Below are 15,005 nucleotides of genomic sequence, written 5' to 3'. Positions count from 1 at the left end.
AATTTTGCAAAAATATTGCCTTGATTAGACCTAATGGGAAGCATTCACTGAAAAGGAGGGTGATTTATTATTATTATTATTATTATTATTATTATTATTATTATTATTATTATTATTATTATTATTATTTTAAAAAGTAAAGACAAAACAGAAAGGTTTCCTTGACTCAGGTAAATGCTGAGAATTCAGTGGCACAAGGTGGATTTTGAGGTATCTTTCAAAGCGTGGAACTTCTGAATCCTATTTCTTCCTACAGTCCTTGTTCAGGTGTGATACTGCCAAAGAAACAGATCTGGGGCCAGCCGGTTGGTTGAAATACCAGTTCAGCAAACCAGATTAATGTTAGCATCTGATTCTCCAGAACCAGTCCAAACCAGTAGAATCCCACTCCTGGAATCTTGTATTTATAGCAATTGCACTTAGACTTATATACCACTTTCGTCACCCCAGTATAAAAAGATGTTGAGACTCTGGAAAGGATGCAAAAAACAGCAGCAAAAGTGATTGGGGGGCTGAAGGCAAAAACATGTGAAGAATGGTTGCAGGAATTGGATATGTCACCTCTAGTGAAAAGAAGTAGGGGGTGACCTTATAGCAATGTTCCAAAATTTTGAGGGGCCAACACAAAGAAAAAGGGCAAACCTTTTTTCCAAAGTACCAGAAGGCAGAACTAGAAGCAATGGTTAGAAACTGAACAAAAAGAGAAGCAACCTAGAACTAAGGAGAAACTTCCTGAGAGTAAGAACAATCAACCAATGGAACAATCAACCAATGGAGCAGCGACATCTTGCATTCAAAAGAGGTGGGTGCTCCAACACCCACAGGCTTTTAAAAAGGGACTGGTCAAGCATTAGCCTAAAATGGTATAGGGTTTCCTGTCTGGACTGAAGACATCCAAGGTTCCTCCTAACTCTGTTATTTTGCTATTCTGAAATCAATTGGAGGGATAACATATCCCAGAAACTATGGAAGTGCTATTCCAAGATTGCATGGTAACCTATGGCCAACTGGAAGAGTTCTTCTGTTCTGCTTCTAGGCATTACCTTTTTTAAATTAAATAAATATATACATACATAAATAAATAAACACATAATAAATAAACAAATTCTATATGTATCATTAAATGAATTTCAAATGTTTTTATCCACACCAGCACATTTATGTTCCCCACCATTTTTTTCACTGCAAAATAGAAATAATTGACAAGTTTATTATTTTGCCTCGGTTCAGATCTAGAAACCTGGCAGATTCTGCTTGCTTTAAAAGTTGTTGCTTTTTAAAAAAAATCAAAAGAGCCAGTGGTGAAGGCACTAGGCTAGAAACCAGGAGACTGTGAATTCTAGACTCTGTTGGGTGACTTTGGACCAAACACTTTTGGCCCAATTCATTCCAAAGACTTGTTTTTTTCCTGGAAAAAACATGTAAAGAAAGGAGTGTTAAGTATCTTTGAATCTTTGATTTATACATAAAATTAATACAAGAAGGATAAAAAAATAGTCTGGAGAAAACACTGAGCTTGATTCTTTTCTTGCAGATGTTTCATTGCCCAAAGTAGTATTGGTGGTGCTACCAAATTTTGATAATAAAATGTCTGCAAGAAAATGTTGTGACTGAAAGGATCGATCCTGCTGTGAGTTTTGATTCTGATAACTCTGAGGATGAAAGGCTGGAGCCTGCTGAGAATTTGGAGTCTGAATTGTTAGAAGACACAGATGTGAGCCAGGGGGATGAGAGGTTATCACACAGACATTCTTCGCCTGAACCCTCGACCTCATTCATGCCTGCAATTGATCCACAAAATGAGTCAGAAGAGTCGAGCGAGGAAGCTGAAAGATCGTGGCTTGATGCCAGAACCAGAAGGAGGCTAAAACGTCAAGCTGTGAGGAGGCATCAAGCCAGACGTTGATTTAGGGAGATTGACACGCCCATCTAGGTGGTTTACGGAGGCAAACTCAGTTAGAAGGGAGGGCGAGTCAGTAATTAGCACGTTGCCTCAAAGTGTATAAAAGAACACAGCTGTGTGGGGAAAGATTGTCAGGAACAAAGTGACTGATTACGTGCAGAGGTTTTTCAGCAGAGGCTCGGAGCTTTGAGAATTTGTACCAGGACTGTGTTGATAAACAGGGCGTGTGGAATATAATATTGTAGAACTCCTTTCTGTTGAATTTAAGTTTTGGAACGGCTGCTTTTGGTTTTGTGTTGTTTGAACTTTGAAGGGGGAGCCATAACAAGAAAACATCCAAACTCAGAGAGCAGCAAGGTTCCTGTCAAAGTTAGCATCACTACACGGGTGCAGCACATAATGTATGGTCATCAGTTTTCTTGTATTCCTATCCAGGCTGTCCAGCTCTGCCTGTGTCCAGTTTACAATCCCAGCAATATATGGGTATGGCCCAGATATTTATAGCCTTGATGGTGTTACCGCCATTCAGTTTGCTTTTTAGAAGTTTTCTGATCCTTTATGTGTATTCTTTGCTGATCACATTTTTCACTAGCCCATGCTTTATATTGTCCATCTGTAGTATCCAGGTATTTGTAGGCTTCAGGTTGGTGGCACTTGATGGTTTGTCCATTGGGCATTTCAATTCCATCACTTTCTATGATCTTCCTTTTCTTCAGTGCCACTACGGTGCATTTGTCCAGGCCAACTCCATGCTGATGTCAGTGCTGAAAGTTTGAACTGTATTGGTCAGTGACTGGATTTCAATTTCTGATTTTCCGTATAACTTCAGATCATCCATGTACAGCAGGTGAGAGATTTTCTGTGATTTTTTAACAGTTTAATAACCCAGGTTAGTTTTCTGTAAAATTGTTGACAGGGGGTTCATGGCGATGATGAACAGCAGAGGTGACAAAGAATCACCCTGGAAAATCCCTCTTTTGATGTTGACCAGTCTGTAGCTTTCACTTCCAATAAACAGTTCTGTTTTCCAATGCTTCATCACATTTGCAATGAAAGTACCAATGCACTTACATATTCCGATGACATCCAGGCACTTGATGATCCAGCTGTGCGGTAGTGAATCAAATGCTTTCTTGTAGTCAATCCAAGTTGTATGCAGATTTGTTTTTCAGCTTTTGCAATTCTCTAGAATCATTTCATCGATCAGGAGCTGATCTTTTGTGCCTCTACTTCTTTGTTTATTTCCTTTCTGCTCTACTGGCAAGATGTTATTTGCTTCTATGTAGTCCTGGGTCCTGTCAGCTATGATGCTGGTCAGCAGCTTGAACTGTCTACTATTGACCTCACCCCTTTCCTAAGAGGTCTGTAGGGGGCGTGCATAAGCGCACCATCGTGCCTACCATCCCTGTCCTATTGTTTCTCTTATTCTTTTATTTTTCTTATATGTACCCATTTCATATATTCACAACTATGTATACACTTATACTTATTATCTTGTAAACAATTGGCAAATCAAATAAATAAATAAATAAATAAATAAATGGTTGGCAGACACATTATTGGCCTGTAATTTTCAGGTGTTGCTCCTTTTGCTGGATTCTTCTGTATCAAGTAGGTTTTCCCAGCTGTTAACCATTCACTGATGTTTCCTGTTTGCAGCATCTCATTGAATTGTTCAGCTATTTTTCCATGCAGGCTAGTCAGGTATTTGAGCTGAAAGACATGCAGTTGATCATTGCCAGGCGATGTCCAGTTCTTGACTTTTTTCACTCTGTTGCTTTTCATTTCAGTAGTTATTTCCAGTTGGTCCATTTTGTTCTTGGAGAATTTCATCTCAAAGTCTCTGATCAACCCAGCATTTTTGTTGTAACATTTCTCAGTCTCCCACAGGTCTTTCCAAAACTGAGTAGCTGCTGTTTTCTCAGGTTTTTCAATTTTTGTATCCCCCATCTGATTCAGACTCTGATAGAACCATCTTTGGTCTGATTGGAACAATTGATTTTGTTTGTACTGGATGACTCTGGCTTTGTATCTTTCAATTTTTCTTGCTGTTGCTGTTATCTGCTGCTTCACAATTTCCAATGCTTCATCATTTTTTCTTGTGTTGAGCCCATAATTTTTATCAGATGTTTCTTGATCTTTCTGTTCTTCAGCTTTTTCACCTGCAAATTCTTCAAGTTGCTTGCATCTGCTTGCAGGCTCTTGATTTTCAACTCCAACCTGATTTTCCACTGCAGTTTTCCAGTTGATTTTCTAGGAGGCTACGGCTGTTGAATACCCAGTTTCAGGGTAGGCAAGCTGGTTTGTTTGTTCAATTGATGTTATCTGGACTGCTGCAAGTGCATAGTTTGCATCTATCATCAATGGTGCCAAATGTTTTCTAGGCACAGTCTTCAATGTTGGAAGCGTTCTTCTTTCTGCATTTGTTGCAGCATGTGCCAAGATTTTAGCTTTCAGTTCTTGCTGCCTGGCATTGAGTACTTCTGGTGTTTCAATGATGTCTTCAGGCTCTTGCTGATCCTGTTCTTACAAAATGTCTGCATTTTCTTCAAATTCAGGCTGTTCAGTTTCTCCAGATGTTATTGGAGTATTTTCTGCTGCCACTTCTGCTGTTCAGAAGTCTGTGTTCCCGTTTCAGAATTTTTCCATATTTCTTCAAGTTCGACTTCAGTGAGCACTTTGTTCCAAATGATGAATCATTGCTGATCGGCTAATCGTAATTCAGTTATCCTTGAGTCTGGGTATTCTTGTTTCCATAATTTATACATCCTTTTTTGGTAGCCAGTTGGTCCATTTTGTTGTTGTTGTTGTTGTTATTGTTGTTGTTGTTGTTGTTTTATTCATTAAACATGAAACTCAGTCAATTGAACATGTATCACATATATAATTGACTGGTGCTAATGGTTGATATGGATTGCTGCCAGCATCTAGGTATCAACCAATTGTTTTCTTAAGATGTGTGATGTTCTGAGTACCACAATTTTTTTTGCAGTTCTGCTGGTGTTATTGATGTATTCAATTGATGTATTCAATACAATTTCTTGATGTATTTTATAAAATTCTTGGACATGGTACCAAGTGCCCTGATGATAATGGGTATCACTGTTATGTGTTTCATTCATAATTGCGTAGTTTTGATGACCAGGTCATGATATTTCATGATTTTTCCAGTTATTTTTTATTATTGTTATTAAAATAATAATCTGATTTTCAAAATTATTTTTATTTCAGAAAGAGAGTAGAACACATTCTCAAATTGTCAATTAACAATTAGGTGGATTTTTTTTTAGATCAGTTATGTGGAAAATATTTAATAGATAATTAACTCTTCCTAGAATTGATCAAAATTACTGTAATGTATTTATCTGCTTAAAGCTCCAGAGATTTTCCAGAAAGCAGCAAAAACTATAAAGCATGGAAGAAAGAGGTTATAAACTAATCACAGTTCCATGGAGGGCATGGGGTGGTGGGAAGAGTCTAACAGGGCTATTGGGTTCATTTCCTCTAGCATCTGGTGGGTTTTTTCTTCCCTTTGATCAGACCAATTTCAGATTTGAACTGTAGAAATCTCAATCATTATTCAAGCATGCTTCTGTATCTCTATCGAAGTTAAAGGTTAGATTGATTATTTTCTCAGAGGAGGTGTGTTTGGAAAGTCCAGAATGCTAAGTCAGATCCATTGGTGTGGGTTGATATGTTGGAGACCTCTTTGGGAAGACGTTTTGGCTGCTGATGTGTTATTCCTTCTGATGTTTCCAGTGATCGAAGTGAACACTCTCAAGTGTCCAGAGGTTGATCCTATTCCTATTCCACATGAATGGTATCAACCAGGTGATCTCCTGATTGGAGGGATAGCTTCACAGAATCTCTATGCCTTCAGTGAACATAAATTTGATGAACATCCATCTCAGGACCTCTATGGACTTTCAGAGTAAGCAAATCCCCCACCTTTCTTCACCTAAATGTTCCTTCTTTCTTCTCAATTTTTAAAGATGATGACACCTATTCTTGTGAGTAAGGAGGTGCTTAAATAAGGGAGATTAAAATGTTATCATCTGGACTTTTGTTCCCCCATCCGGATATTTTAACAGAATAGCAGAGTTGGAAGGGACTTTGGATGCCTTCTAGTCCAACCCTCTGCTCAAGTAGAAAACCTATACCATTTCAGACAAATGGTTGTCCAATCTCTTCTTAAAAATTTCTGGTGTTGTAAGTTTATTGCATTTTTAAGATGCATTAATAATTAATGAATAGTTAATTACATTCCCTAAGACATGGAGACTTAATGAAATGAAGAAATCTTTAAAAGATAAGATTCCTCTATTAAATAAAGTAAGAATAGAATTAATTGATTTTTTTTCCAGAAAGTCAATTATATCCATAAGAAGGATACATTCAACTTTAGACAAAGGTACCAATTTACCTAGGATGCTCTTCATAACTGAAAAGATTATAAATGAGGAAATTTAGAAACTAAAGCTGTGTAAAATACAGAACTTAATAATTTTTTATCTGAAAACAGAAATGCTTATCTCAAATTATAACACAATATTTGAAGTGATGAAAAAGGCAGAAATCGATATCCACCTGAAATAGAAATAGTTAATAGTACTTAATCAATTCATCATTGCCCTAAATAACTTTCCAGGTGCAATTAAAATCATAATAAACATACTTGACATAAATAATAGATCAACATTAGCTAAAAGTAAAGATAAGTACTTCGCAGTATAAAATGTTAATTTTGTATTTGCAGCATGGGCAGAAAATAGTATTTTTCATTTTTTGTAGGAGAAGAATATAATATCTGTCTGAAATAGATACATTTCAAACATATTTTGAGTGTTCAGTGAGAACTGTAAAGCTGTGAGCTGGAGGAAATTAGAGAGAAAATGAGTTTAAAGAAAAATATTTGAACTTTGAAATGCCCATCCCTCGTGTACTAAGTTCTCTTTAAAAAAAAAGGTTGAAGTTGAAAAGTAAAGTAAGAAGAATAAGTTTAGAATTTACCTAGAGAGATATAGTTTAGATTCTTGCCACTGTTAAAAACCTGAAAATATATTATTAACATATATTACTCTGAGTGAGTAACTTTCTGTGAATAAAATATGCAGTAAAATTCTGTATGGACTGGGACTAAAAGTATTAAATAAATTAATAACATAGGCTATATTAAAAAAAAGGTCCAATCCCAATCCCAAGCAGAAATCACTATTCTTTCAGTATTATTCTACACATTATGGAATTGTTTCATGGAAGAGTTTTTTTATTTGCAGTCTGATCACAAAATTCTACCAGCATGTTCTTTCTTTGGCCTTTGCTGTCAAGGAGATCAATGAGAACCTACACATCTTGGCCAATATTACCCTTGGATTCCATATCTACGACAGCTACAACAACCCAAAGATGACCTATCGGACCACCCTGGACTTACTTTTCAAATCAGATAGATTTCTCCCCAATTATAAATGTCAACTTCAGAAAAATCTCCTGGCCATTATTGGAGGACTTGGATCAGATACTTCATCCCATATGGCAGAAATTGTAAATTTGTACAAAATTCCACAGGTGGGTCCAGAAGTGAGGGATTTATCCTCTGAATTGATTGAAAGAATTAATCAATTGATTAAGCATGCTCAAGAGCATCCTTAAGTCTTCATTGAATCTCATCTAAGACTTAAGAAGTGACTCAAAATCAAGGTTTGATTCCTTAGTGAATACTGATGATACTTTATATATGTTGAAAAAAAAATGCCCAGGAATTTAACCATATTCTCAAAATTTGAGAAATCATGGATCAGGTGTTAATTCTAAACTGTCTAACCAGTTCTTGTAGTGATCTATAAAGTGCATAAGCAAATAAAAAAAACTCTCCTTGACTTCTTTGTGCCATATCTTGATGTTTCGTTTTAGCTCACATATGGATCATTTCCTATGGAAGAAATTGATATCAGTAAATCATCTTCACTTTACTTCATAGCCCCAAGCGAGACACCACAATATTTCGGGATTGTTCAATTGCTTCAATGTTTTGGGTGGAAATGGATTGGTCTCTTTGCTACTGACAATGACAGTGGAGAACATTTTTCTCAGAAATTGGAGCCCTTACTTTCTGAGTGGGGAATCTGCTTAGCTTTTACACAAAGATTCCCCAAACTATTGCGTTTGGATGACTTGGGCAAATTTAATGAAGTAATGGTTAATTTTTGTACACATTTTGCAGACATTAAAGCAAATACATTTATCATCTATGGAGAATCTTTAACATTAGCATGGTTCACAGCTTTCATATTTCTCTGGGATCCTGCATATAAGGACAATATATCTTTAAGCAAGGTGTGGATTACTACGAGCCAAATTGATTTCATGCTAACAGGAGTCCAAAAGGATTGGAATCTTCAGCTTTTTGATGGGGCCATTTCCTTTCAAATCCATTCAAGTGAAAATCTGGAATTTGAGGAATTTCTTCAGTCCATAAAACCATATTCAAGGCACAGAGATGTATTTCGAAAGCATTTTTGGGAGCAAGTGTTTGACTGTTCCTTTCCTAATTCTGAATTGTCTTCAATGGAAAGTAAAAAATGCACTGGTGAAGAGAACCTGGACAGTCTTCCGGCAGCTCTCTTTGAAATGAAAATGACGGGTCATAGTTATAGTATCTATAATGGAGTTTATGTAGTGGCTCATTCTCTTCATGATCTGCTATCAAAGAACTCCAATAAGAAAACATTCTTTGCCAGTAAAAGAGTGGAATCTCTGGAGATACAATCTTTTAAGGTAACATTTGTGAAGCAAATAGTTTTCCTTTCACTTAAAAAGAAAATATATTTTCAGATAAATGAGACTGCTTAAATCAACATAAAACCTGCAAATTTTTTAACAACCAGTTATCTGGCTGAGTAGGCATGGCCAGTTGGTCATGTGACTGGGTGGGTAACATCACTTATCACACCCTGCCCCACCTCCTGGCCACTCACCCCAAAGGCAGAGGTAGGATATAACTAGTTGGGGCTAATCCCACCACTGGCTCCACCCCATCCCTTCCTGTTTTTTTGCCATTATTTAGGTCATTCTCAGGCCATTATTTTGAGTTATTATCAGGCTGTTTTTCAGGCTGTTGTTTGGGCACATTTCAGGTGGGTTTTCATTTGAAAAATGGCCTGAAAATGGCCCAAAACCAGGCTGAAAAATGAGCAGGGGTGGCACCAGTCAGTGATGGGATTTGCCAGTTCACCGAACAGTGCAAAATCTTAACTATCAGTTCACCCAATACTATTGGTTCACCCAAAGAATACTGCACCTAGTCTTGGTCACCATATTATATAAAAAAAGATAGAGACTCTAGAAAGAGGTCAGAAAAGAGCAACAAAGAACATTAGGGGGATAGAAGTTAAAACATATGAAGAACATTTGCAGGAACTTGGGGTTTGTCTAGTCTAGTGAAAAGAAGAACTAGGAGTGATGTGATAGTGGTGTTCCAATAATTGAGGAGCTGCCACAAAGAAGAAGGGGTCAACCTATTTTCCAAAGCACCAGAAGGCAGGATAAGAAGCAATGGATGGAAACTAATCAAGGTGAGAAGCATTCTAGAACTAAGGAGAAACTACCTAACAGTGAGAATAATTAACCAGTGGAACAGTTTGTCTTCAGAAGTTGCGGGTGCTCCATCACTGGAGGAATGGTATAGGGTCTCCTGCTTTGTATGGTGTTGACCTCCAAGATCCCTTCCAACTCTGTTATTTTGTTCTGTTCTAATGTTTATTTTATTTTATTTTATTGTATTTATTTATTTTTGTCAATTGCTTACAAAATAATAAGTAAAAACATAGTTATGAATACATGGATACATATAAGAAAAATAAAAATAATAAAAGAAACAATAGGACAGGGATGGTAGGCACATTGGTGCGCTTATGCACGCCCCCTACAAACCTCTTAGGAAAGGGGTGAGGTCAATAGTAGACAATCTAAGGTTAAAGTTTTGGGGGTTTGGGGAAGAAACCACAGAATCAGGTAGAGTATTCCAGACATTGACCATTCTGTTGCTGAAGTTGTATTTCCTGCAATCAAGTTTTGTGCGATTAACCTTGAGTTTGTATCTATTGTTTGCTCTTGTGTTGTTATGGTTGAAGTTGAAGTATTCATTGACAGGTATGACATTGTAATGTATGATTTTATATATTATACTTAGATCAGACTGAAGGTGGCATAGTTCTAGATTTTCTAGGTCTAGAATTATAAGTCTGGTGGCATAAGGTATTCTGCAACGAGTGGAGGAGTGGAGAACTCTTCTAGTGAAATATTTCTGGACTTTCTTAACTGTGTTAATGTCAGATACATAATGTGGGTTCCAGACTGATGTGGCTTGATTTTGGAGCTAATTTATGCCAATCTATAGTAAATCTTATCAGAATATACCCAAGGCAACCCTTAACAACCTAAATTGTCCCTTCTTTGTGATTTCTATTTTTTTAAATTAAGACATGTCTTTTTTTTCCTGAGAGCAAATAAGAGGCAGTAACTCTGAACATCAAGTGTTTCACAATATATATTCTTTGTTTTGTATTGGCATTTTGTCCAATCAAACTGCATAAAGTATTACAGCAACATCCAATGTCACATATGTTGATTTCTCTCATTATAGTTATTTTAACTTCCTTGCTTTTTCCTTTTTCAAGTAGCTTCATCCATTTCTTAAAGGTATTTCTTTCAACAACTCAGCAGGAGAAACAGTGTCTTTTAGTGAGAAGAACGAAGTTGCAGGAAGATTTGACATCATCAATATGATTATGTTTCCAAACCAGTCCATCTGGAAGGTGAAAGTTGGAAGCCTAGATCCTGCTGCATCTTACCGAAATAAATTGATCATTAATGGAAAATTAATTGAGTGGAACAAAGGCTTTAATCAGGTATGAAACTGCATAAATGGAAAATACTTACATGCTTTCACCTTCCTTAAAAGTTTTCAGTTAAAATGTCTCCAACTGAGGGCCATGACTTACATTATGAGATGACTAGTTGACTCTTTTTGATGAAAAAAAAAAAAAAAACAGAGAAAACCCTGGCAATTATTTGTGCAACCTTTTTCATGTTATGAACAGGTTGTTCCAGTTTCTCTGTGCAATGAATACTGTCTGCCTGGATATTGGAAGAGAAAGTCTGAAGGGAAGATCTTTTGCTGCTACAATTGTGTTCCATGTCAACAGGGGAAAATTTCGAGCAAGTTAGGTCAGTTATGAACTTTTGTAAACATAGGAGAACATCAGGTAGCAAAGGAATTGTTTCATCAAATATTACAATTTGTTCTGTTGCATATATTTATTTTTAAAATTGAAGCTTTCTATCCTAAAAAAACCCAAGGAACATGATTAACCTATATAAATCTCAATTATTACTAATTTCAACTATTAATAATTTCCCAAATTCTGACATAATAAAGTGTACAGAAGCCTTTAAAATACATCTCTTCTGTAATGGTATTTTTATCTCAGATGTAGGATTACAAACTGGAATACAAACATGATTAATTTTTTAGGGGGATGTAAATCTCATCTGCAGACCAGTTATAGGTATACATATACATACATTTTATATGGTGGACATCCAAAGTGTTGCATGACAATACAACATAAATCAAAGAGGAAAAAATAGAAAATTATCTAATTAATTCTTTTAAAATTGAATGGAAAAGAATCCATATTCAACATGATATACAGTAACTATTATATTGAGGATGCTTTTAATCAATATATATTTTATGAAACTCTTCAATTTTTCATGAAAAGATATTCTTCTGTCACAGATATTTACAGCTGAGAGTAATTCTGTGGTACAGGAAGCACTAACTCATGTTAGTCTAATTTAGCAAGATTCTCAAAATGTGAAAAATATAACAGAGCAATGCACTCTACATGGGGCTACCCTTGAAGAGCATCTGGAAGCTCCAGTTGGTGCAAAATGCAGCTGCCTGCATGTTTTTGTGCAGACCCCTGTGTGGTTCTGCCAGTGGGCCTGGGGAATCCAGAGAGGGATGGAACCCATCAGATGGCTCATGTGATCTGCTGTCATCGGGGCAGGGGGTGGGAGTTGGGGGTGATTTTCCCTTCCAGATTTTGTTCTATTGTACTTAATTAATTTATTTGCTTCTTTTTGTTAGGTTTTATTGTTTTTTATTTTAAATTTGGTTTTACACTCTGTAAGCCACCTCAAGTCGCCATGGGCAAATAGGCGGCAATATAAATTCAATAAATAAATAAATAAACAATAGCTTTCAAAATCCTTAAAACACCTAATTGAATTCCAGATATTTCAGAAAACTTGCACCAAATTGTCAGAAAAAATATGAGCAGAAGAAGAAAGAGAACAAGAAAGAGAAAATAAAGAAAATAAATATTTTAACATTTGTTTTGGATTCAGGGTTGTCATTTGAAAACTGAGTGTGCATTGTCCCCAAAAGAACTGGGAAAATGTTATATATGATACTCATGCAGAGCACTATCTGAAAATACAATTAAGACCATTTAGGAAAGCACTGTAACTGATGGAATATTTCCTGTAAAATGGAAAAAACCCACAATAAATTATATTATGTATAGATCACAGTGTATTAGATGAGGAGTGGTGTCTAGAGGTGAAGGTCTCATCTCACAATCAGAAGGCTGTGAGTTTGATCCTAGGTAGAGGCAGATATTTCTCTCTCTGGGCCCACTGAGAATATATCTACTGACAAAACTCTGCAGTGGTGACAGGAACAGCATCCAGCCATTAAAACTCTCTGCTAACTCCATTCAATTGCCCAGACTGCACTCTGCAAGCAATTATGGAGTTCTTAACAAAAGATGATGATGACAGTGTATTAAATGAAATAACCATTGGAATATAAGTATTTAGGCAGCTAATAAAAGATGAACATCAATTCATTAAACAATATTAAAACATTTGTTAAAAAAGGATAAATGAAAATAAATGAATTTCATTTTGATCCTTTATCTAGATACAGAAGATTGTTCCAAGTGTCCTGAAGATCAGTATCCAAGCAAGGAACAAGATCGATGCCTTAACAAAACAATGAGTTTCCTGTCCTTTGAAGAACCTTTAGGAATCAGTCTGGCCTCAGCTGCTGTTTCCTTTTCCTACATGACAATCAGTGTGCTTGGAATTTTCCTTAGGCATAGAGATACCCCCATCGTCAAGTCCAACAACCGGGACCTCTCTTACACACTACTCATTGCCCTTTTACTATGCTTTTTATCTTCCTTGTTATTCCTTGGACAACCAAGGAAAGTAACCTGCCTTCTCCGTCAACCAGCAATTGGCATCATCTTTTCAGCTGCTGTTTCTTGTGTGTTAGCTAAAACTATTACAGTGGTTGTAGCTTTTATGGCTACTAAGCCAGGTTCTTCAATGAGAAAATGGGTGGGGAAAAAATTGGCCCTTGCCATTGTCCTTTCTTGTTCTCTTCTTCAAGCAGGTCTTTGCATTCTGTGGTTGGCAAAATCTCCTCCATTCCCTGAGTTAGACATGCACTCCCTTATAGAAACCATGATTTTGCAATGCAATGAAGGCTCCATCTTCACATTCTATTGTGTCCTAGGCTATCTGAGCATCTTAGCTATTGCCAGCTTCATTGTGGCTTTCCTTGCCCGTAATTTACCTGACAGCTTTAACGAAGCCAAGTTCATCACTTTCAGCATGTTGGTCTTCTGCAGTGTATGGATCTCCTTTGTTCCAACCTATCTGAGCACCAAAGGAAAAGCCATGGTGGCTGTGGAGATCTTCTCCATCTTGTCTTCCAGTGCTGGGTTATTGGGATGTATCTTCTTCCCAAAATGCTTCATTATTGTGTTGAGGCCAGAACTAAATAGCAGACACCAACTAATAAAACGAAATAATTAAATTATGTTTACATTATTTTATTTTTTCTATTAGCATAGAAAAAAATAAAGACTGCCCCCTTTTTAATATTTCTTCCCAATATTTGTATTTCGTGAATGTAATGTCTCCTCCTTTAATTTCCTAAATCTATTCTTCCCTCAGTTATTGAAGTAGTGATTCTACAATGCAATGAAGGTCACTTTTCATGGTTTATACTTGATCCATACAGGATTCCTGGCCTTCTGAAACTTCATCATGGCTAAACAATGGGCAGCAATCAATAAAAATAATTATTCAAAATGCATTTTCCCTAATGTATTGTCGAGTTCTTATATGTTAGCCGCTAAGAGAAGTTGTGTCTTCAATTTAGATCATTATAATATGAAATATATTAGTCATATAATTTCTGAGATTTTTTTAATGAAACATAAATGCTATACTATTTCAATCCTATCAAATCAGATTTAAATGAAAATAAATAAAATGAAATACATTTATTAATTTATTTATTATTCCCTGATTTTTTAATCTCAAGTCTATGTTTAATTGATTAATTGATTCTCTCTTAGTTTCAAATAGGTGACACAGATTTTGATGAGGGCAAAAAAAAAAAGTACTTCAAAATTAACCAGGCTAAAAAGAGAGAAACAATGAATTTTTGAATGATATGATAGAGCAGGGGTGTCAAACTCATGGCATCACAGCAATGTCATTTGATGTATTGGGACAAATTTCTCCTTCACTAAACCAGACATGGGTGTGCACAGCGAGTTTCACAGCCCTGTGATAAAGTAAGAAAATTCTGCACTTTGACTTAGAAACTATTGGTAATTAAGAGAAGTGTAAAGGTAAAGGTTCCCCTCACACATATGTGCCAGTCATTTCCGGCTCCAGTGGGTGGTGCTCATCTCCATCTCTGTGGTGCTCATCTCCATCTCAAAGCCAAAGAGCCAGCACTGTCTGAAGATATCTCTGTGGTCATGTGGCCGGCATGACTAAACACCAAAGGGACACAGAACACTGTTGCCTTCCCACCAAAGTGATCCCTATTTTTCTATTTGAATTTTTACATGCTTTCAAACTGCTAGGTTGGCAGAAGCTGGGACAAGTAACATGAGCTCACTCCTTTATGCACTGCTAGGGATTTGAACAGCCAAACTGCCTACCTTTCTGATTGACAAGCTCAGTGTCTTAGCCACTGAGCCGCTGCGTCCCTTAAAATGTGAGA

General features: G+C 36.5%; 1 protein-coding gene across 1 annotated transcript; it reads left to right on the top strand.

The window, feature by feature from the left end:
- The first annotated feature begins 5,565 nt into the window (after positions 1–5,565).
- LOC113427542 (vomeronasal type-2 receptor 26-like) lies at positions 5,566–13,798 on the top strand. Its single transcript, XM_087947374.1, has 6 exons — positions 5,566–5,834; positions 7,180–7,471; positions 7,817–8,680; positions 10,585–10,812; positions 11,005–11,131; positions 12,897–13,798. Exons 1-6 carry the CDS (start codon positions 5,566–5,568, stop codon positions 13,796–13,798), a joined length of 2,682 nt encoding a protein of 893 aa, XP_087803500.1.
- The last annotated feature ends 1,207 nt before the right edge of the window (positions 13,799–15,005 follow it).

The sequence above is a fragment of the Notechis scutatus genome, chromosome Z (assembly GCF_049901735.1).
Source record: "Notechis scutatus isolate UNSWTSFEM ecotype Mainland chromosome Z, rNotScu1.2, whole genome shotgun sequence".
Classification (NCBI taxonomy): Eukaryota; Metazoa; Chordata; class Lepidosauria; order Squamata; family Elapidae; genus Notechis; species Notechis scutatus.
The sequence above is the reverse complement of the archived record's forward strand: the minus strand, read 5'-3'. Positions and strand labels throughout refer to the sequence as shown.